Source organism: Talpa occidentalis, unplaced genomic scaffold (genome assembly GCF_014898055.3).
Source record: "Talpa occidentalis isolate TD23 unplaced genomic scaffold, MPIMG_talOcc4v2.1 talOcc4.4, whole genome shotgun sequence".
Lineage (NCBI taxonomy): Eukaryota > Metazoa > Chordata > Mammalia > Eulipotyphla > Talpidae > Talpa > Talpa occidentalis.
Genome location: NW_023604295.1, coordinates 61441922 through 61466889, shown reverse-complemented (window position 1 = coordinate 61466889; position 24968 = coordinate 61441922). Strand labels below are relative to the sequence as shown.

Here is a 24968-nt window from a genome sequence, read left to right as displayed (position 1 = left end):
CCTGTAGGGGCGACACCAGAGCCCACAGCTTGCCACAGACCTCAGTCATAGGAACATACTGCCAGGAGTGGGAAGAGGGATTACTTTATTTGAAGAAAAATGTCTTTCCCAAGATTCCCCTCCATTCCAGGGGCAGGCCACATACAATGACTGATCTATCAGAGTAGAAGAGTTTGGGGTCCTTTACCCCAGCTCAGGACAACTCAAAGGGCTAGCTCTGCTGTAGAGCTCCCCAAGGAGCTGCCTGAGACCTTCTTGGGACTGCATCACAATTCAGCACCTCTATCTACCTCTTTTCTTTTCCCTTGCTTCATCCTTACTTCTTGCCCCTTCTAAAACTTTTGATTCTAAGAGCACTCCCTAAAAAAAAAAAATCCTATATTCCAATCTCTATTGCTACATTCTGGGATACCCTTCTTGTGACAAAAGGATCATTTTCCTTCAGAAATCAAACTTTTTTTTGGACAAAGTCACACAAGTTTGGAGATAAATAGCTCCACTACAATGGATGCCACAAGTCCACACACTGTGTTGGTGTTCAACACAGAAAGAATTGGGGGTAGGATAACTCCAACCTCTGAAAAACTGTAATATTTATCAGTTGATGTGTAACAGCAAATTACTCCAAAATGTAGTGACTAAAACCAACAAATATTAGCTCTGTTTCTGGGGGTCAAGAATCCAGGCACTGTTTTACTAGATCCCTCTACTTCAAGCTCTCTCAAGCGCTTACAGTCAAGCTAGCCAGGGCTATGTAGTCTCATCTCAGTGCTCGTTCTGGAAGAAACTGCTTCTATGATCACTCAGAGGACTAGAACATCTGCTTCACATGTGCTGTCAGACTTCAGATCTTGCAGACTGCTGGACCGAAGATCTTAGCTCCTCATCACGCACATGAACTTCTCTATAGACCTGGTCACAACAGGGAAGTTCCCTTCCCCAGTAAGAGTGATCCAAGAGAGGAAAGTGAGGAAAAGTCCTCAAGACAAAAATATGACTCTTATAACCAAATCTTGAAAGTAACATCCCATCAGGAGATACTAGATCAGTCAACATGCAGTGTCTGCCAACTAAGTTTCTATTGGAATGTAGTATATGGCATATGAGGTGCTGTGTGTTAGTGAGGAAAGGAAAGGTTTTTCAATAAATTGTGTTGGAAGTATTATTTACTGTCGTTGGCAGAGGGCACCTAAAATTCCGGTCTCCTGAGTATACACCCTGTGTAATACTCCTCTCTTGACTCGTGAATATGTTGGAATATTACCCCATGGTTATGTTACTGTTTACATAGGAGAGATTTTGCAGATTACTTATGTTTCTATTTTTTTTAAACTTTATTTATTTTATGCATACAAGAACTGGGGTACAGGCCAGATATGTGGGGGGTGAGAGGATTCACCAGAGACAGATGGGGGAACCGAACTGGGAGACTGACTGAAATACACCACTAAGGGGAGCAGTGGACACGACAGGAGAGGTCAGCTGAGCCATGTGGGTCACCTCCCTGGCTGGGGATCAAACTCGTGCTGCAGTGGCTGTGGGTAGCTTCATAGTGCTGTGTCTTAACACCCTGCGCCACCAGGGAGGTCCCTAGTTATATTTCTTAATCACTGGAATTAATCAAAAGGGAGACTATCTTGGATGGACATGATCCAATCAAGTGAGTTTTTTTTTTTTAAGATTTATTTATTTATGCATACAAGCACTGGAGTGTTAGCCAGAGATGTAAGGGGTGAGAGGATTCACCAGAGACAGAGTGGGGTGCAGAACAGGTGGACTGACTGAAATACACTGCTGAGGGGAGCAGCAGATGAGACAGGAGAGCTCTGCTGTGCCATGTGGGTCAGCTCCCTGCCTGGGGATTGAACTCAGGCTGCAATGGCTTGTGATAGCTTGATAGTGCTGAGACTTCCCCTGCGCCACCAGGGAGGTCATCCCAGTCAAGTGAGTTCTTAAAAGAGATCAGAGATTGTAAATAAGAGATTTTTTTTCCTGCTGGTTGTAAACTGCCTATGGACATGGTCATGTGACAAAGAACTCTAGGAGCTAAGAATATTCACTGACCAAAAGCCAGCAAGAAGATGCCCTGTAACTGGCAGGAGCTCAAGTCTTCCAATAAGCAGTGAAAGTGGGAAGATGACCTTGAACCTCAAACACCTTGATTTCAGCTTAATGAAACCGTTGGTTGAGGACCCAGCTAACCTATTTTCAGACCTATGACTCATGAAAACTATGACAAATTTGTGTTGTGTAAGCTGCTAGCTTTGTGATAGTTTGAAACACAGCAGTATAAAACTAGTGAAGTTAAATAACAAAATTAAAGGAGAATCCTAAATCATCCATACACAAAATGGCAATTAGATGAAAACCTAAGTATAAAAGAACGAAAACTAAGCTTTTAGAAGAAAATGTAAGAGAACATAATGGTGACTTTTGGATAGAACAAAGCACAAACTTATAAAGGGGAAAAAATACATTTGGCTACATTAAACAAGTTTAACTTATATAACAAGGACACTGTAAACAAAGTGGGAAAACAAGGTATACTGAGATTTGTGATCATAAACTGACACAAAAGTTTAATATGCAGGATATATGAAGAACTCCCCACAAATCAATAAGAAAAGATGGCTCTTGAGAAAAAAGTATTTGTAGAAGAAATTCAAATGATCAATAAATGTATGAAAATAACCTCCACCTCACCAATAAGCAGGGAAATGCAAATTAAAGCAACAATGAAGCTTTACATTGCATCTGTAATTTTTGCAACAGTTTTAAAATCTAGCAATACCAATGAAGCAAGTATATAAAAATAATTGCAAACTGGTTGAGTTACTTAAGAGAGCAACTACTATGTGCATATTTTTTGTTTTGAGCACTTACTCTTCTGTAAATGTTTAATAAAATGGAAAATTCAGATACCTACACTCCAGAAATCCTACTTCTAGATATATACCTTAGAAAAACATTTTTTGTACAATGATGTTTAGGGCACCATTGCTTAAAGTAGCAAAATTTGGAAACTACAGAAAAGTCTGCCATTTAGGAAAATGGATGAATTTTTATTAAAATAATATCCTTGTAACCACCATTCAACCTCCCACCCCAGAAAAGTCTCCCATGTGCCCTATTCAAATCACAACCCCACTTCTATACCTCAAAATAACTATTATCCCGGGTTTTACAGTAGTCATTTTCTTCCATGAAAAATATATCACCCAAATGCACAATCCATGAAGACTTGGCATCTGGTGCCATTACTCAGTCACTGATGCAGTTTCTTGTAAGAATCTTAGGTTAGCCTAAGTGGGAAGACATCTTCATATTTTTAAAGAAAGGGGTTTAACTAGGACAAAATGGAAATGTACTAATTTTATATAATATAGACCAAATTCTTTTGCTTTCAGGGATAAGTTTATATCTTGTTTGGGGAGAATTTTTGCCTTAAGATTTTCTGTATTGATGATCTTGAAGACCACTCCTAGGTTTGGTAACTCCCTATAAGGACTCACAGGATTTAGTACATAGCGGTACTCACAGCTAATATCTATTACAGAGAAAGGATACATAGTAAAATCAACAGAGTGAAAAGGCTCATGGGTAAAGCCTGGAGGAAAACAGGAGCAAGTTACCCTGTGGAATGACACAGGACAAATTCTTCCAGCAATGAGTTGTGACATGTATAAAGTGCTGTTTATCAGGGAAGCTCATCGGAGACTCAGTGCTCAAGGCTTTTTTATGGAATGTTTGTCATGTCAGCATGCTCAAAAGCCTTGGCACATATCAAAATTCCAAACTTCTAGAAAAAAAGCAATTGTTCAGTGTAAACCACATTAGTTGTACAAGCAGTTTAAGCCCTCTTATCAGTTAGGGAAAGCTTTATATCACTTCAGGGAACTGTTTATCAACCAAGTTCTCAGATACCATCCAGGGGCCAACCTTTCAAGGAGAACTTTCTAAGGGTAGGCAGTGTTAGGCTGTTACATTAACTCTTTTTTACAAAGTCCACCCTCTTTACAAGGTATTTTTTTTTTAAAGATTTATTTATCTATACAAGAACTAGGGTACGGGCCAGAGGTGCAGGAGGGTGAAAGAATTCACCAGAGACAGAGCGGGGAGCAGAACAGTCACACTGAGGAAAACACTGCTGAGGGGAGCAGCGGGTGAGACGGATCTCTTCTGTGGGTTTCTCCCTGTGGGTTTCTCCCTGTCCAGCTGGTGGATTGAACCGGTGCTGCTGAGGCTGCCGACAGCTTCACAGCGCTGTGCTCAACCCGCTGCGCCACCGGGGAGGCTCTAAAAGGTATTTTCAAAGGAAATTATTATTAGTAGGAACCCAAGCAGCAGGGTAAAAAGCAACTAACACTGACTTCCCTTATGCCCTCTAAGGGTTCTGGATTTATGTAGTACAGGTCAATCTTAGAAAGTCAGGTGATTTTTTTCCTTATATTTTAAAAGTATAATTGACATAAACACTATTTTAGTTTCAGATGCAACATAATGATTTGACATTTGTATATATTGCAAAATAAATAAAAAATCTATTTACCAAATTTTCTTAGCAACTCTCATTTGCAATACCATACTATTTGTTATATATACAGGGGTTACAGTCTCCACGAGATACACTACACTTCTTTGACTTACTTATTTTGTAACTGGAAAGTGCAACGCTCCTCCTTTTGGTAACATCAAACTGTTTTCTGTCTCTGTGATTCTGGTTTAGTTTAGTTTAGTTCGCTTGCTTGCTTGCTTAGAGTTCCCATATAAGTAACTCACACGGAACTTGACTTTCTTCATCTGACTTATTAAATTTAACACAATATCCCCAAAGTCCAGATTTAAGGTCTCTTTAAGTTTTTGTATAAGGCTTTTTGCCCAATCAGAACTATTAATTCAAGCATGGTGCAACTCTGACTAGTAAGTTGAAGCTGACCTGCATGCCTTCCAGGACTGAGGCTGACCATGATGGTGAAGGCATACACACAAGAAGTATAATCTCAGAGAGTGTCCTTGGAAACAAAAAATTTGCAATTTTTAAGTCATCCCACTAAGGACATATTTTTAGTCAGGCAGTAAAAGGCCTCCCACTATGGCTGCTTCTGCCCTATTCAGTTGAGTTTTGGTTTTATTTTTATTTTATTTTTTTAAAGATTTATTTATTTATTTATTTATTTATTTACTTATTTATTTATTTATTTATACAAGCACTGGGTACAGTCAGAAGCGCGGGAGAGTGAGAGAATTCACCAGAGCCAGAGCAGGGAGCAGAGCAGGCAGAAGGACGGAAGTACACTGCTGAGGGGAGCAGCGGGCGGCAGGAGAGGTCTGCGCGCCATGTGGGACCCTCCTCTGGTGGCCGGGGATCGAACGGCGCTGCAGAGGTTGCGGGCAGCTTCACAACCCAGCGCTCAACCGCTGCGCCACCGGGGAGGCTCTGATTTTTGCTTTTAGAAGGATTATCTAGGGCCTCCCCGGTGGCGCAGCGGTTGAGTGCTGGGCTGCGAAGCTGCCCCTGCAGCACCGGTTCTATCCCCGGCCACCGGAGGAGGGTCCCACATGGCGCGCAGACCTCTCCTGCCGCCCGCTGCTCCCCTCAGCAGTGTACTTCGGTTCTTCTGCCTGTTCTGCTCCCTGCTCTCACTCTGGTGAATTCTCTCACCCTCCCGCACTTCTGACTGTACCCAGTGCATGTATAAACAAACAAACAAATAAATAAATAAAAACATGCCTCTATTAAAAAAAAAGAAGTATTATCTAAAGGCAAGTCAGTTTCAATCAATTTTGCTTGCCTGTGACATCAGTTCATTTGCCTCACCAATGTGGGCAACACCTAGAGGTGTTCATGGAAGAGGTAGGAGTCCTGCTCCGCCTGCTCGCAGTCTGTGCTGGGAGGTATTATCATAAGCTCAGCAGTCAGATTGAATTCAAGAGCTCACAACATCTTAGCAGCACTGACATTCATGGAAAATTCTGAATGACAAAGGTCATTAATGTTCCTCTTTGCCTGCATCTCTCAGCTACCAGATTTCGTTTTCTCTCTGTTATTACAAAATTGATATGTCTTCTTTGCTAATAAAAACTTTACAACTTTTCCCCTATCATTTTTTATTCTTATCTAGACCTTTCAACAGGAAGAATTGGTTGGAAACAGGAAGTTGAGAGTTTAGCTAAGCTACTCTGTAGTCTTGCTCCTTTGACATCCATCTTGTTTGGCCAAGCAGCTGGCAGTGACCTCAAAATGACCCTAGTTCCTGTATGCAAGCACATGCCCTAGATAGCAGCCAGAGCCACAGGCAAATGTAAATTCCTGATATGCTTCTCCAATAGCTGCATGTAGTTTGTCAGAAGTCCACTATTAGATTTGAACTGCCCAATCTGGCCTTAACCTAGGAACCCCAAAGCATTTCACTCACAAATTCTAACATGTGTCCCAGACCCTTCCTTTCTCTGACTGTACTCCCTGTGTGGCCCCTCAGGGTACCCCAGGTGTTCCTCTAGGACCTAAACTTCTGTATTTTAATTTCTCTGTGATTTGTTGTTGAACTACAGCTTACCACTCACACCCTGTGCTCCACTTAATGTGTTAATTTAAGAAATTCATAACAGAGTGACAGAAGAATTTATCTAGGAAAACATTCTGGAAAGACACATTATGTTTAGGAATTTAGGTAGCCCTGTGGTTAGCACAAGTTCCTGAATTTTGAAACGTCTTCAGAATGTGTTTATAGTCTACTCCCTTCATCCTGGTCATTTATTCAGTGAACAGTCTAGAAAAATATCAGTCTCTGGGGACAATTATATTTAATAATCAAACAGGCTATCAGTACATTGTTGTAAATTTCAAATAATCTCGAAAGTCAAATAAGAGTCAGCAGAGTGAGGCAGTCCTGAGAAGGGTGGAGGATCCCAGCTGTTAATGTGGGTAGAGGCCCCATTCCCCATCCTGGGCTCTCTCCTAACTCGCATCTTTTGACAGGACTCACAAGTTAGGTTTCCTGTGATCAGTCATCTCAGATGCAATTAGTCTTTGCATGACAAATATTGAGATACTGGCAGCTTGGTTTTAGATGGTTCCATCAGTAAACAAGTCCTACCCCATGGGCATCTGCAAGTGACCCACATGGTCCAGCCAACTTCACTGATAGTTTTAGAGGTTTCAAGAGGGGTGTGCTCAGCCTGCAGTAGCCCCTGTCTGAGTTCTGCTCCTTGAGCCCTGTCTACTTCCAGAATTTGGAACTCTCCTTCACAGACGTTATTAAGTTTTGGTCTATTGTCAGGTCCAGGCATAGGATATTTGAATTTAGTATTCAAAAAAAAAAAAAAAAAGCCCTCCAATTTTTCTTCAGCAGCAGCAAAGCTGAGAGACCCCAGGGCCAGACAGCGAGGCTTCAAGTCCTTTTATTTTGCCAGTCTTAGAGCTGCAAAGGTATGCATATTAGAATGAAATATTATCAGCATGTATCTTATTTTTCAAGAAGTTATAGCAAACTAAAATCTTTTTAAGACTGAAAAAAGTATATTTTTCCGTGGAAATGATCTCTCTTTTTATGTTGTCTTTTTTCCCCAAAGGCTTCAGCAGGGGAAAAATCATTACAAGAAAAATGTTATAAAATAAACAGTTATGTATATTTCAATTATCAAATATTCAAAGAATTTAAATTTTAACCCGTCCACCAGCAACAAATGGCAAGGGAATCATGATCTACTAGTACTTTCTTGGTGGCAGCTTTCCCTGATTGGAATAATCTCTGTAGCATTTATGAAATTATAAGCATATAATATTTTATATAAATTCTTATCATGCATCTAGAAGTGATAAATACAAAATGAAAAAAGCCATTTAATAAAGTCTCTCTTTTTTAATTTCAAGTTAACTCAATTTTCTAGCAGTAAACTTCATTTTCAGGTTAAAATTAATCCTGGTGTTCAAGGGGCCATTAAAACAGAGGGTAGAGTATTATTTCATCCCCTCTCCTGTTTTCCTGACATGTCTAAAATTTGCTCCAGCATTAGAATTGACTGTGTTTTTTTTTAACCATTTAAAGGAGTGAGCAATATAAACATTTAACATTTTGACTCACCCCAAATGGCTTTTTTTGGGGCTTTTTTTTTTACTTTTTAAAAATTTTTTGTAAAATTTTTTAATTTTTATATTCCCCATACAATTGCAACCCCCCGATTTTGTCGCCAATACCTCCTTTTCCTGCCCCCCCAAAGTGTGTCTCTGGTTCATAGTTGTTTGTTGATTCTAATTTTTTTCTTTCTTATAGTTATTCTTTTTCCTGGTCCCTTATTTAGGTTTTCTAGATTTCTGTTATGAGTGAGACCATCCGGTATTTTTCTTTTTCTTTCTGGCTTATTTCGCTGAGCATGATCCTTCCAGCTCCATCCATGTTGCTGCAAATTGCATGTGTTTATCTTTTTGAATGCTGAGTAATATTCCATGGTGTATATGTACCACATCTTCTTGATCCAGTCATCTATTTTTGGGCATTTGGGTTGTTTCAAAAGCTTAGCTATTGCTGCTATAAACATAGGGGTGCAGGTGCTCTTTGGAATTAATGTTTCTGTGTCCTTTGGGTAAATACCTAGAAGTGGAATTGCTGGATCATATGGAAGCTCTATCTTTAGTAGGTTGAGGAATCTCCACACAGATTTCCATAGTGGTTGGACCAGTTTGCACTCCCACCAGCAGTGCAGGAGAGTTCCTTTCTCTCCACATCCTCACCAACATTTGTTGTTGCTAGTTTTTTTAATTTGTGCCATTCTCACTGGTGTGAGATGGTATCTCATTGTAGTTTTGATTTGCGTTTCCCTGATTGCAAGTGACGTTGAACATTTTTTCATATGCCTGTTGGACATTTGTATTTCCTCTTTGGAGAAGTTTCTTTTTAGCTCTTCTGCCCATTTTTTGACTGGATTGTTTTCTTTGTTTTTGTTGAGTCTCATCAGCTCTTTGTAGATTTTTGTGATCAGTCCTTTATCATTAGTGTTGTGTGCAAAAATGTTCTCCCAGTTGGTGGGGTTTCTCTTTGTTTTGGTTATTGTCTCTTTTGCTGTGCAGAAGCTCTTTAATTTGATGTAGTCCCAGCTTTATCTTTGCCTTCACTATAACTGCTTTGGGTGATGCATCTGTAAAGATGTCTTTGAGGTGCATGTCATGTAGTGTTTTGCCGATATTTCCTTCTATATATTTTACGGTTTTAGGTCTTATGTCTAATTCTTTAATTCATTTTGAGTTGGTTTTTGTGCATGGTGTGAGGTAGTAGTCAAGCTTCATTCTTTTGCATGTAGCGACCCAGTTTTCCCAGCACCATTTATTGAACAAACTTTGTTTGTTCCAGTGCATATTCTTTGCTCCGTTGTCAAAGATAAGTTGACCATAGATCTGTGGGTTTATTTCTATTTGGTTCCATTGGTCCATGTGTCTGTTCTGATTCCAATACCATGCAGTTTTGATTATTATGGCTTTGTAGTATAGTTTGAAATCTGGGCGAGTGATGTCTCCATTCCCTTCTTTTTTTTTCAGGAGGGTTTTGGCTATTCAGGGTTTTTGGTGGCTCCATATGAAATTTCATCAATTTTTTTCTATTTCTTTGAAGAATGACATTGGAATTTTAATTGGAATAGCATTGAATCTGTATATTGCTTTTGGTAGGATGGCCATTTTGATAATGTTAATTCTTCAGATCCATGAGCAGGGGATGTCTTTCCATTTCTTTGTGGCTACTTATATATTTTTTAACAGTGTTTTATAATTTTCTTTGTATAGGTCCTTTACTTCTTTTGTTAGGTTTATTCCCAGGTATTTGATTTTTTTTTTGTTTCAATAATAAAAGGAATGGTTTTCTTGATTTCTTCTTCTTCAGATATATTGTTTGTGTATAGGAAGGCTACTGATTTTTGTGTGTTGATTTTGTATCTTGCCACTTAACTAAACTGATTGATTAGTTTAATTAGTTTTTCTGTGGAGTTTTTGGGGTTCTCTATGTATATTATCATATCATCCGCAAATAGGGATAGTTTGCCTTCTTCCTTGCCTGTTTGGATTCCTTGCATGTCTTTCTCTTGTCTTATTGCTCTGGCTAGGGCTTCCAGTATTATGTTGAAAAGCAGTGGTGAGAGTGGACATCCTTGTCTTGTTCCAGATCTTAATGGAAATGCTTTCAGATTTTCACCATTGAGAATGATATTGGCAGTGGGCTTGTCATAGATGGCCTTTATGATGTTGAGGTATGTTCCTTGTATCCTGAGAATTTCAAGGATCTTTATCATAAATGGGTGTTGTACTTTGTCGAATGCTTTCTCAGCATCTATGGATATTATCGTATGGTTTTTATATTTCTTTTTGTTGATGCGTTGATTGATTTTTGGATATTGAACCATCCTTGTGTCCCTGGAATAAATCCTACTTGGTCGTGGTGAATTATCTCATGGATGCATTGTTGGATTCTGTTGGCAAGGATTTTGTTGAGGATTTTTGCATCAGTGTTCATTAGGGAGATTGGCCTGTAATTTTCTTTTTTTGTGCTGTCTTTGTTGGGTTTGGTATTAGTGTAATGTTGGCTTCATAGAATGTATTTGGTAGTATTCCTTCTTTTTCAATTTTTTGAAAGAGTTTATGTAAGATAGGCACTAATTCACTGCTGAACGTTTGGTAGAATTCATTTGTGAAGCTGTCTGGGTCTGGGCATTTGTTTTTGGGGAGTGCTTTGATTACTGCTTCAATTTCGCTGCTTGTAATTCATCTGTTTAGTTGTTCTATTTCTTCTTTGTCCAGCTTTGGATGATTATATCATTCTAGGAATTTGTCTATCTCTTCTAGGTTGTTAAATTTGTTTGCGTATAAGTGTTCATAGTAATCTCTTATTATTCTTTTGATTTCTACTGTGTCTGTTGTGATCGCTCCCCTTTCATTTATAATCCTATTTATACGTGTTTTCTCCCATTTTTTCTTTGTGAGCCTTGCTAGAGGTTTGTCTGTTTATTTTTTCAAAGAACCAACTTTTGCTAGAGGTTTGTCTATTTGTTTATTTTTTCAAAGAACCAACTTTTGGTTTCATTGATCTTTTGGATTGTTTTTTTAATTTCCAATTCATTTATTTCTGCTTTGATTTTTATTATTTCCTTTCTTCTACTGGCTTTAGGGTTTTTTTGGAGTTCTTTTTCTAGTTCTTTGAGATGTGAGGTTAGGTTGTTTTTTGGAGTTCTTTCTTGTTTGTTGATGTGAGCCTGTATTGCTATATATTTTCCTGTTATTACTGCTTTTGCTGCATCCCATACATTCTGGAAAGTGGTGTCCTCCTTGTCATTCAACTCAAAGTATTTTTTAATTTCTTCTTTGATCTCCTCATTAGTCCAGTGGTCTTCCAGTAGTGTGGATTTCAATCTCCATGAAGTGGGAAGGTTCCTTGTTTTCTTTTCATGATTTATTTCTAGCTTGATGCCTTTATGATCAGAGAAGATAGTTGGAATGATTTTGATTTTCATGTATCTGTTGATGTTTTTCTTGTGGCCTGGTATGTGATTGATTCTGGAGAATGATCCATGAGCACTTGAGAAAAATGTGTAGTCAGATTTTTTTGGGTACAGTGTCCTATAGATGTCTGTTAAGTCCATAAGTTCTATGTCTTTATTTAGGGCTCTAGTGTCTTTGTTTATTTTTTGTCTCGTTGATCTGTCCATTGGTGAGAGTGGGGTGTTGAAGTCTCCCACTATGTATGTATTTTCTTTAATATCTATTTTCAGAGCTGATAATAATTGTCTAATATATTTTGGTGCCTTTTGGGGCATTTTTTGTAACCTTTCTTGTCCTATCCAAAGGAGAGCGCAAAACCCAAAGCATTAACTAGGCAATACTTTTAAATCCCTTCACTTTTGCTACCATGACCAAAAGCAATCACAGGATCCAATCAGCCAATTTTCCTGGGCATTGGAGCTATCATTTTCAAATATTCATGGATAACCTATACCTCAAAAAAGATACCATTTCAGTGCTGTTTCATATTATAAATGACTAGGTAGCCATTGGGCATTGAAGGTTCATCACTGTGTCCTCTTTTTTTTTTTAAAGATTTATTTTATTTATATAAGTGCTGGGGTACAGGTCAGATGTGTGGGAGGGTGAGAGGATTCACCAGAGACAGAGTGGAGAACAGAACAGAACAGGCAGACTTACAAAATACACTGCTGAGGGGAGCAGCAGGCCAGACAGGAGAGGTCTGTCACACCATGTGGGATTCTCGCTAGCCAGCCGGCATCAAATCCATGCTGCAGAGGCTGTGAACAGCTTCACAGGGTGGCACTCAACTGCCTGCACCACTAGGGAGGCCCCATCACTCTGTTCTCTTCATCCTTTTTCCAAACACTGTTTTAGCCATATTTCAATGAGCTGGATTATTTTTAGCAAACCCCATTTCTGACACCAACTATCAACCCTAGTTTGGGGATTTCCTGGAAGAAACCATAGGACTGAACATATAGTTGTACTCATTGATAAGATTTACTGCATTTAAAGGATACAAATCAAATTAGAAAAAAGAAAAAGCACTAAGTCTAGAGGAAGCAGGGAAAAGCTGCTTAAAGTCTTTTCCCAGTGATGTCCCATAGGATGTGCTTAATTCTTCCAGCAGTGAGTTGAGGCAATGCATGTAAAATGTCTATATGCTCACTAGAGACTGAGTGCCCAGGGCTTTTACTGGGTGCTTGTCATGTAGACATGGACTGAATGTCTCTGATCATCTAAAATTCATGTGTGGTCATCTAATATAAAATATTTTGTTATTTGGAGGTAGGGTCTTCGAGAGTAAAATAGGTCATGAAGGTGGAGCCCTCATGAATGGAATTCTTGCTTCTGATGGTCAATTTTTTGTCAACTTGACTGACTGTGGGGAGCTAGATTAAACATTGCTCCTGGGTGTGCTTGTAAGGGAGTTCCTAGATGAGATTAGCATTTGAATAGATGGATTCAGCAAAATGAACTGCCCTCCCAATGCAGGTAGGCAACATTCAATAAATTGAGGACTGAACAAAAAAAAAGGCAGAAGGGGAATATTGCCCCCTTTTTCTTGTTTACATTTGTGTGTGTGTGTGTGTGTGTGTGTGTGTGTGTATATATATATATAATATCATACATCTACATATGTATGTAATATGTCAATTAAACGAGACCCCTTTATCTTATGAGCAGGATTTTATATTGCTTTGTTGTTGCTTACTTTGTTGTTGCAATATTGCTTTGTTGTTGTTGTTTTTAATTAAGGAGTATATCTAACTCTAGATATGACATGCCAATAGCTGGCCACTTTGCAGGTTATGATCAATCTGTCCCTTGTAAGTGGCCTCATTGCAGGCTGCCTAGAGCTGACAAGCATGTTATGAAGGTCATGCTCCATCATTATTTACAGCTTGAGATGCCTCTGACAGCAAAGCACAGGGAAAATCAGGGGTGGACTGTGATTCCCACCCTTAGGCTGTGAGAAACAAGCTTCAGCAATGGAAGGATTAAAGAGCCTCTCAGTTTAAAAGGAAGGGGGAGCGAGGGGTATGTGGGCTGCACAATTTATAAATAGACATTACCCAAGGAGGCCTAATGGTCAAGTGGTTTTTAGTAAATCTCTCTCTTTTAAGGATCCCATTATCAAAGAGCACTTGAAAATACCACTTTCACTTTATCTTTTTTGGGAAGATACCGGGTTTCATCAAGTCAGCCTTCTTGCATGATATTCTCTCTGCCAGATTTAGGATTCAAGATTTTGAATCAATTTTGCATGGCGCACAAAGATGATGACAATGATGATGACGATGATGACAATGATGACAATGACAATGATGTGATTTTTGCCAAATGGATGAGCAGTTTTGTTACAGGGCAGGGAGAGAGGCACCCCAGAACCCCCAAACCTGCCTGGACTAAATAGGTTCTCCCATCTGCCGCATCAAGACAAAACATATAAGACCTTTAATGGAAAGGAACTTTAATACAATTTATGTGCAATACAGAAAAGACAGATAATATAGTTTCCAAATCAAGCACCCGAAGTTACCCGTCCCCTCATGGGTAAATGTCCCACTAAACAGGATTGGCCCAAAGCAAGGCCCGTAAGCCTGCCACAAGTCTAAAGCACCTTCCAGTGGGAAGCCATAAAAAAGGGTCAGAAACAGTCAGGCAAGTCTGGGAGGAAAAGAGTAAAATCAAAACCAAGATAAAAGCTGCTATTGTTAACCTCCCCATGGGTCTCTCACCTTCATTTGTTTTAACCAGACCAGGACCAAGAAGCAAGTGCATTTTCTTCACGTGTCTCTCTGTTCCATGTCCCTCCTCCAGGTCTCCTCCTTGTTCTCTATCCTGCTTCCTTCCTTCTTCAGTCTCCTCTCCAGCTTCTTCTCCTCCCTATTCAGTTCCACCCTCCTTGGGGTGGGCCAGGGAACCTGGAACGTCCCCTTTTCCTAGGGACTGCTCTGTTAGAGTTTCTGGGGTCACAGCTGGGTAGAGGAGAATGAGAGAGGGCCCATCATGGATTTCAGGATGCCAGTTACAGGAAAACCTCTCTGACCTGCTCAGTGGGTTATCACAGCCAGGGGAGAGCTGGGCTAGGGAAGTGGGTGTCTCTTAGATAATTTTTGAAGAGTGTCTTTGCATAAAGTTTTCCTTTGGTTGAAAAGCAGTGTTTCCAAACCGTTTTTTTGTATATCCACAAAAATCTCTGTTATCATTTTATCTTCTCCTCTGAGACCTGATTTTCATCTATTAGGTAATGATTTCCTTTTTAGTAACCTAAGATATGTTTAACTGTTTAGAGCCCCTGCTAGGACTGAAATAATTCTACTACATGAAAATACAGTTTAAGTAAAAAAAAAAAAAAAAAAAAAGAAACTTGATGTTATAGTTCATCCACATAGCATTGGCGTGGCTTAATGTATGATTTCCAATTGTCGTTTTGACATACTGAAAAAACTTTTATTTAGTAACCTCTAAGGAATTAGTGATTCCACATAGTAAGTCACTACCTTAGATAAATTTGATGTACATTTTCTTCTGGTTCCCAACTGGTTTCTTGATGATAAATCCAGAATTTTCTTCCCCTCAGCATTATTTTCCCCTGGGCTAGGGAGGGCATCTGGTGCCTTGGGAGCAAGACGTGAGCAGGCAAGATGTGAACAAGTTCCCAGGAGGGAAATGGGTGGGTCTGACCAGGTGTGGACTTAGCAGCAGGTACAGACACTGGTTCCCTCTATTTGATGCGGAGCTAGAAGTAGACACATAGGGTCTCTGCTTCACAGTTACAAGGGGGTAATACAGCTTTGGTTTTTCATGAGTCACTTAATTCTAAGTCACTTAATTCCAGCCACCAGAGAATACTATCCTAACCCCCTGCTGTTTCCAACCTCAGAACCAAATAAATTTTGGGGGTAATTTTTTATTTTGCTTTCCTTTCAGCTCCAGGGGTCTCAGATGCATAATGCTTATGAAGCATAGTAAAATGTATAAGGCACCCTCTTTTACTCTCAGTGGTCAGCAAGTTAGAGGAATGAGATCTGTTTGAGACATATTATTTGAAACTATATCTCTTAAGTTTTAACACTTCTTTGAACATCAGGTTCTTTAAGAGAAAAATAAAAAGGGTTGGATTGCATTATCTCCAAGAACCCTTCTAGTTCTAACTTGCCATGATTCTATTATAAAAGAAACACATGCTTATCACACTCTCTTTTTAATCTCTATGTTCCACAATGAGTGAGACATTAATTATGTGTGAGTATGATTAGTTTCCAGTTTCCAGATAGTGAGAACCAAGAAGAAACAAAGAAAAAATTATGATTTTCTATTTATCACAGCAGTCCTTTGGGGCCACAGAAAACATGAGAACAAAGGAAGAAGCATAAGATATAGTTTCTTGAATACATTTTAGCTTCCATTAGACTTTAAAATCAGAAAATTCTAAAAATGGCTCCAATTTCAACTCATGAGGATGATTCATTGCAGTGCACACTAAATCTTGATGACTACTCACAAATATTATTTATGGAGCTTCTTTTTAACATGATACAGAATGCATTTGGAAATAGAACATTATACTTGATATAGACTTAAGTAGAATTGTTCTAATTAAAACTTATGCAAGACAAAATGTCCCTAACACATTATGCCTTTTCTGGAGGGATTCTCAAGTGATATGTAGAAGAGGAAATGGTGTGGCATTTGTAACCCAGGAAACTATATTCCTCACTGAGCTGGTGTACCTGTTGTTACCCCTGTCTGGAATATTCAATGGAGTGAAACCTCAGAGCTGTTGGATATTAATGAAGTCGATGCATGCCTCATTGTGTTCAATAATAGCCTTTCAGTTTAAAAAAAAAAACAACAGCAAACAATTCACCCTATTTGAAGAATTCACTGTTAGGTTGTAATGTTTTTTGTCTTAAACTCCTGGGGAATAGCAAAATTTGTTATGTATAACATTTTAAAACAGTATTTATATGACATTGATATCTTCTGCTTATATGGTTTTGGACATTTGTCTGAATTAACCTGTTCAGAGTCTGAGTCACTAATGAATTCCATAATTATCAGACGAACATGCAGAAAGCATGTGTTTATTTAGGAAGACAAAGCTTGGAATTAAAATGAGAATTTGACTATATAAAGAGCACGTAGATCAGGGGCCCCAGGAAAGATATGGACAGAGTCCAGGAAAAGATTCCTGAAACCTGGTTCTGTGTCCTCTAGTCACATAATGCTATTTATTACTAAGTGAATCTGTAGTTAGCTACATATTTCCTTATGTCTAAATGCACTAATTTCCCCCCTTACTTTAGAGATAGGGAAAATATTGGGTTTTCAATTCTTGCTCTTTGCTTTGAACTCAATGAAAACAATGTAAACGTGAAAGTTTACTTCCTACATTATCTTTTTTTCCTACTCCCCCTACTGCTTCAGTTCAAGACCTTTCTATCTTGCAACCTGTTAATAACCATATCCATCAACATCACATGCATAGAAAGAGAAGAGTTTCCCTTTCTTTCCTATTTGAATGTGGTTTCTAACATGGCTTTATAATCTCATGTTTCATACAAAACCAGAGGGATGGAGCATTAATTCATTGAACGTATTTGTTGAATACCTATTACATGCTTAGCATTGTGGTAGGCACAATAGGATGACAGGGTAAAAGAAGACATGCATGATCTCTGTGCTTGTGGACCTTCTAGTCTAACAGAAAGTGCAAATGTGGCAGAAAGAACAAGGTATATAAGTATATAAGGAATAAGCTTAGTCCTTCTCATTTTGTCTTAATGTCCTTGGTGGAAAAAAGTGAATAGGAAGTCCCTCTGGTTAGCAAATCTATCTGCCTTCTCCCTCCATCATCACAGGAATACAAAACTGAAGTAGAAGTTTCCATATTACTTATTTAGTCTACTTGAATGTGAGTTTTTAACACTTCAATCTATCCAGCTTTCCAGTCACCTTCTCTTTCAATTTAACATGGTTCTCATAACCTTGCTCTATATAGTTCAGACACAGTGGAAGGGATGATTACGCTAAATGAAAGACCTCTTTGAGGCGCAACTGATTCATTGGTCTTAGACTTTGCTAATTCCAAATAGACTCTCTTACTTCTTCTGAGCTCTAACTTAGGCACAAGATGTGCTTCTCCACAGGATAGAATTACAAGGGATAAGGGATACAAAGTAATCCCAGTATTGAGCTTATTTTATCATTTCTTAAAATGCTACCATTTTACCAGTTGAACACTTGAATCTTTTTCCCACTGATGCTGTTCTCATATATAGCTGTTTAACTAATTTGTATCTCTTTTGGCCCTGATGGTAGCATTAGATCATGTCATAAAATATTACATACAATTTTTTTAGACTAACCCCTAAAAACCTAAAATTATTACTTTTGCAATAGAATTCTATTAAAAATTAGTACATTGCTAAAAGTCACATTTATAGTCATTTTCACATAGAAATAGAATGAAGTTGTTGTTAAAAACTTTAGAATTATGAATTCAGGAAAGAGTTATCTCATACTTAAGCATGCCACCTTATCTCTCCAGCAAAGTCTCTTAGCCAAAATAAGACTCATTGTCCTCATCTGTGAAAGGGGAAGAATGACTCCCTTACAGGATTTCTTTTCTGAGATTGGAAATCAAGGTCATGGTCCCCAGAGTTCCTGGTATGTGCCCTGCACTGAGATTCAACAAGGATCTTATTATCATGAAGCTTCTGGATCTTTCTCCTCATGGTGTCTCATCTTGCAATTAATGTGTAAGTGAGGCTTTTGTTTATACTGTGAGTAGGAGGGGTAGAATTGATGCATGATTGCAATGAAAGCCAAGGTAAAGAGCATCAAGCAGTTAAGTCCTTGAGGTGAAGCTATTACATCATTGATTTCTTCTTGAATGGGAACCTGTGACTTGGGGTTAGAATGAATAGGGCTTTCCCTTGACAGAAATGGTTTTCTGGGACCACAGTGTAAATAATTGTGTTTAGAGTACTTGTCTGCAGATCGAGTCAGTGGGCTGGGCATGTGCCTGCTGCATGTGTTGTGGCCAGGGAGCCCAGGAGCCCTGCTGGTGAATTGAGAGCGTGAGGGGAAACTGCTCTCAATGTCAAAGACTGCTGCTCAGTGTGGGAGGTAGACCCATAAGGCAAGTCCATGACCGTGCAGCACAAGCACCTACTGTGGGAAAACAAGCTATGTAGGGTGTCGATTCATGTCTCTGTGAGGGAAAATACTTTAGAAAGGTAGACAGAATTCCGAAGGAGAGTTTGCATAGTAATAACATTTTTTCAAGTGAGAGCTTCTTGCCATCAACATTTAGAATGTTCATTTAAGCTTGTTTCTCGTAAAGGCATATCTCCAAACTGTAAATTCTGATATGAGATATGGAGTATATGCTTCTTTTAGATTGTGACCAAAACCATTGCCATTATATCAGGCCTCTCAGTCAAAGAGGACATTTGCACAAACGTCTGCATTTCACTTCCAGTCTCAAAATATTTTGCTTAAAATTTTTACTATACTATACTAGGAGCACTTTACATGAGATCTATGGCCTAGCAGGTTTTAAAGTAAACAATACAGTATTATTAACTATAGGCATGCTGATGTAAGTAGACTATAGAATTTTTTTATCTTGCATAACTGTAACTATCGATGAGTGTCTCCATTTCCCCCACCTCCTAGACCCTGGCAACCACCATTCTCTTCCTCACTTCTATGAGTCTGACTGTTTTAGGTATGTCATATAAGTGGAATCATGTAGTTTTTGTCCTTCTGTGTCACAGTCTCAACTTTGTAAAATATTATTTTTTCCCTGATAATATACAATTACTCTAGAACACTTAGAAAATAATAAAAGGAGAAAGAAGAAAATAATCCCACATCCTAAAAAAAATATTAGATCACAATTGGGTATGTTTTAAGACTGCCCATCTATGTTATTACCCTAGTTCAAACCCTTTAACACCTTCCCATTGCAGCCCTCTCTCTCTCCATCAGTCTCTCTCCCTCTCCAGCCCTATGAGGCAGCTCTTCCTTCCACACCTTCAGAGGCAGGCACCTTCCATGGCAGGGCCACTGTGCCTGTGGTGCTCATCCATAGGCAGAAAAATATTTTGTCCCCCAGTTGGCCCTTCTTGTCCTTCATATTGTAGCTTGATCATTTCTTCATGGAAGTCTCCCCTGATCCTCCCAAACACCCCAATAACCACCAAACAAAAAATACAATTTTACCCAGTTATACTCTTTAATTGCACCACGAATTTTCCCTTTTTAGCATTTGTTCAAGGATGTAGACCTACATATGCCCTATTGATTTAATGTCTACGTACACATTAGACCCTCCATGGACACTTACTGTTTTGCTCTCTAACTTATCCATGGCACCAAGTACCCTGTCTGACCTACACAAATGGACTAATCTATACAGATTTGCTGCATGTATCTTAGCAGTTTTATAAATCTTCAACCATATTTCTGATTATTAGTTGAGAATAAGTTTCTAGACATATGTATCAATTTTCTAGGGCTGCCATAACAAAACAGCACAAAATGGGTGACTTAACAGAAACTTATTTTCTCATAATTGTGGTGGCTGGAAGTCCATAGTAAAGGTGTCACCAGGTGTGATTTCTTCTGGGACCTCCCTTGGCATGTAGAGAGCCACCTTCTGTGTCCTCATGTCTTTCCTCTGTGTGAGCAGATCCCTGGCATCTCTCTGTGTCCAAATTTCCTCTCTTTATAAGGACCTCTGTCAGAATGGATTAAAATTAATCTTTCAAGAGCCTCTTTTCCAATTGTGAATTTAACATTGATGCCATTATGTTATGTGCTCTCTTTTTCTGCCTTATGTGAGATAGACTTATCTTCAAATTATTTATTTTTTTAAATGAAAGCTTTGTATTTTTTAAAAGATTTATTTATTTATTTATTTATTTATGCATATAAGAACTGGGGTACAGAGGAGCGGTGGGTGAGAGGATTCACCAGAGACAGTGTGGGGAACAGAACAGGCAGACTGACCAAAATACACTGCCAAGGGGAGCAGCAGGCGAGTCAGGAGAGGTCTGCTGCACTATGTGGGTCACCTCCCTGGCCGGGGATTGTACTTGTGCTGCAGTGTATGCAGACAGCATCATAGGCTGTGTCTTAACCCCTTTGCACCACCAGGGAGGCCCCCAAAGTATTTATTAAACATTAGTAACATCTAGTCAATATTTACAAAGTTTTTTGTCTAGCATTTGATTTTGTTTATGTTGTTTTATGCATCTTAGCTTTATTTTTATACAGTTAATTTTCCCCAATAACCTCTACCACAACTCTTTAGTTTAGAAACTTTTCCTTCATAGGGAAATCATATTGATAGTTACTTTTATATTATTTCTTAAATATTTATGGCTTTGTCAACTTATTTTTTAGAATTTGTATTTGCATATAAATTTAAGGCTTGGAACACTTCATTATACTCCCTGAATGGTGGAGAAGAAACAAAACTAGTTTGGGGATGTTCTGATTAATATTTTAACCAGTTGACTCATTGTAGTCAATGAGTTTAACTCATTGTAGGAGAAAAGTCCTATTGATAAAGAAGATGAAATTTCAGTTCAACATGAGATTTGCTTAATTTATGAACATTGTGTCTTTGTGATAATATTTTGCAGTCTTTTTTTATTATAAAAATTTTTGTTTTGTATTCCTGGCTTCCTCCGCTTCCCCAAATCACATTATCTGAGAGGCATCCTAGAAGACATTCTCATGAAGATCAGGGATTTCCATGCAGTACCCACTTGCAAGATTACAGAAAATGCTCAGGGGTTGGGTCACTCAAGGAGCCACTGGAATCAAAAGGAAGATCCCATTCCAAAATTCACGCATTTTCAGAGTCTTTTGAACAGCAAATGTGCTTTAGAACCAAATGCTCTGTTTCTTTGGTATGTAAGAATTACTGAATTTTAAAACCACTTTTGTAAAGGAAATATAAAGTGTTCAAACACATACTCCCCAAGTTTGAAGAAGACCATTAGACTTTTTCATTTACATGAATGAATGTCTTTGAAAATTGGCCCTCAGTTTTAGATAGCACAGATGACATAATTTTGAAAAATCATTGCTTCTATTGTGAACATTTGGAGTAGGAAGATTTCCTGGAGGAACATACATGGATGTCATTGTTACTGAAGTCCACTAGTCTTTGAACCTGTTTTCTCCCTTATCATAAATAGCTGTGACTTACTCTCTTTCAACTATTTGAAGAAGAGAAAAACTGCCCCCATGCTTCTGTCCTGTCATATTTAGATCAGTGGCAAATAGTCTATGATGTTGCTGTGTTCCTTTGTACTTTTACATTTATTTTTTCCCTTCTGTACTTTTAAAAAGCATTCAGAGGAAGCTCTGGACATCATCTAATAAGCATTCAGGAGTGGGAGAGGGCCAGGTGCTCACAGTGCCTTGTGGGAAAAGTACCAAAAACATTAGGCCTGAAATGGGGGTGAACAGAAACTCTACTGATAATTCAAACGTGATGCATAAAGTAATTAGAGAGCAATTAATTTGGGATAACTTTTTGAACTCTGCAACATGCTCACTGTGTGACTTTGGTTTTATGTTTTTATCTTGCAAGACAGAAATAACAATTTATTTCTGCTGCATAGTAAGTGGACCAAGGTGTATCCGCCACCTGAAACTTGAGGTAGGCACTGTGAATGTACAGGGGAGGCATTGGGTGCTTCTGACGTTGTTGTTTATCTGAGCACAATCTGAACTTTCTGCTTATCAGTGTTGCATGTTGGGACTACCACCAGGACTCTCTGCCTTGCAGGAAACACCTCACTTTTGTCAGTGACCCCGTGTATCTATGTTTCTCTCCTTCAGTAAATTACTTTCTCATCTGATCATAAAAGGAATAAGAAGAGTGAACAATTGTAGCTTACTGTGTCTAAATCTTATTAAGAGTTCCTATCCTGACTTTTGCTTATTTTGCTTTTTGATATAATTTCAAACTTAGAACAATGTTGCAACAACAGTACAAAGAATTCCCATACACCCTTCACCTAGATGCTCTCCAAATGTTAACATGTTACCAAATTTCTCTATATCCTGTTTCTGCTTCCTACTCCCAAATAAGGGCACAGATCATTCTCTTATATAAACAGTACAGTGATTAAACTCAGGAAATTAACTCCCATACAATACTTTTGTATAAATCTACTGGCCTTATCCATATTTTGCCAGTTATTCCAATAATATTCTTTATAAGGAGATTCCAGATCATTTGTTGAGGCCAATTTTCATGTCCCTCTAGTGCATTTTATTCTGGAGCACTTTTCTGGATTTTTCTTTCATGAAACTGGCATCTAAAAAGCAGACTGTTTACTTTTTAGAATAATCTCCTATTTTCATATATATGATATTTCCTTATGACTAGATTCAGTTTCTAAACTTTTGGCAGGAAAAAGGCAGAAGAGACAGAATTCTTGTTTAAAACCATTGAAATCAATACTTATAAATTTCATTTAAAGAATTTTAAAATTGTGAAATATTAAAAAATAAAGAAGAGTATAATATGATTAAAAAATAATTAATTTGGGAGGCTTACCTGCTATAGATTCTTTCTGGAACAAGTTAGGGTAAATAAAATTTTGAAAGAAAAATTAATCTGAATCTTTATTGATTCTGGTTGCCTCAGGAAAAGTTTCATATAACACATAATTTTATATAACTGCTTATATGAAATCCATTTGCTAATATTATCATAGACCCTGAAAGTGTAAATGTGAAATTGCTTTCCTTATATAAAGAGATTACTCATCACATTATTCCTAAAATGTATGTTCACTTCATTCATTTCCCAAGTTCTTCCTTTTGCATGCCAAAGTAAATAAGGTGAATTTTCAACCTTTTTGACTCAAAAGCCCTTTTCATAATTATATATAATACTTACAGTCTGTTAACAACTTACAAAATATTTTTTTAAAAAATAATATATTTAAAATTTAAAATATAGTTAATTTTAAATTAAATTTATTATCTTATATCAGTTTCAAGAGTATATTATGAAGTTTATCGTATTACAAAATTAAAATTCAGAACACATATACTTTAAAACATTTCTTCTATTTAACAGTTGACACACTTAAACCTTGAGCAACACCCCTAAGGTTTGTTAATTTGCTACTAGAAACTAAGAAACTAAGATGTGGAAGCCTACTGAATGATCAGGGCTGTCTTCTTTTTGGATTAAGTGTGGGACATTGTCAGCTTTGGTACATTTCTACCCTTTCCTGACCTTTCTCTTTCAGGGATATGAGAGCAGAAAGGAGAGAAATGAAAGAGAATGCCTGATGATGGAGATAAGATCCAGCAAGAAGGTGGAGGGAGGAAGGAGCTCTAGGAAGGAAGTACATGGAGAAACATACTTTCTTGCATTGTTTGAAAAAGTACTACTACTTTTTTCCACATCACCACGGCAGATGGCTTTTGAGTCTGAACACACCAAATCAAGGGTGGTAGCTGAACAGTGTCTGCAGATGCTGCGGTCACTGGAATGGGTGTTTATATCATATTTCAACTACTTCTGACGTCTCTGTTGAGAGTGCAGTCTACTTTATTGCCGTTTATAGGAATAAGAAGAATAAAAGGTATTTTAATAGAATAAAGTAATTCTTGAAAATGTAAAGAAAGATATTTAAAGAGCCACCCACACCTCTTCACTAATTCTTCTTCCATGCCAACCTTGTAAATCATCTTAAATGAAAGTCATGGTGTGACTCTAAGTTTACTTCCTTATTAGAAGTACTTATGTAAGCATGTCTAATGGCCATCATTTAGTGAGAGCTGGTAATTAACATGCCAACTATGAGGTTGAGTGCTTTAATGCATGACCTAAAATAATCCGTACCTCTCCGAGGTGGGACCTATTCTCTTCAGTTTCTGGCTTAGGGAACCAAATTTTGAAAAGTTCAGTAATTCATTTCTGGCAAAGTTAGGACCAGAGCCCAGTTCATTCTACCAATGTTCCTAACCTGAGGCAGGACCTTCATTTCCCTTGCAAGTGGGTCCTGACTTGGACATGTGTGATGTGTGTGTGAAAAGAGGGAGTGTGAGTATATTATGGTTTTGATTACATGGGGGGAGATTGATTCTCTGAGGCTAGTTTTATGCTCTGGGAGTTATCACTATGAGGCCATATTCTTTTCCTTGTCTTTTTTTTTAACTTTATTGAACTATAATTGACAAATGAAATTGTATATGTATTAAGTTATTCAACATGATGATTTAACATACATGTACTTTATGAAATGATTCCCACAATCATTCCCAGGTTAATTAAAACATCAAGACCATCTTCTATTACTATTTTTTCCCCAGAAGAAATGATTTTAGAATTCTCTAATAGTTGCTGTATTTGTTCTGTTTCTGTCTTTTTGTGTATAACTATGTGTGTGTTGTGTGTACA

General features: G+C 38.1%; 1 protein-coding gene across 1 annotated transcript; it reads left to right on the top strand.

Moving 5' to 3' along the window:
* Positions 1-13772: 13772 nt before the first annotated feature.
* Positions 13773-24090, top strand: LNP1 (leukemia NUP98 fusion partner 1). The gene is given in 5 exon segments (XM_037526630.1): positions 13773-13865; positions 14471-14510; positions 14513-14564; positions 21213-21444; positions 23812-24090. Coding segments are annotated over 5 exon segments (696 nt in total).
* Positions 24091-24968: the final 878 nt, after the last annotated feature.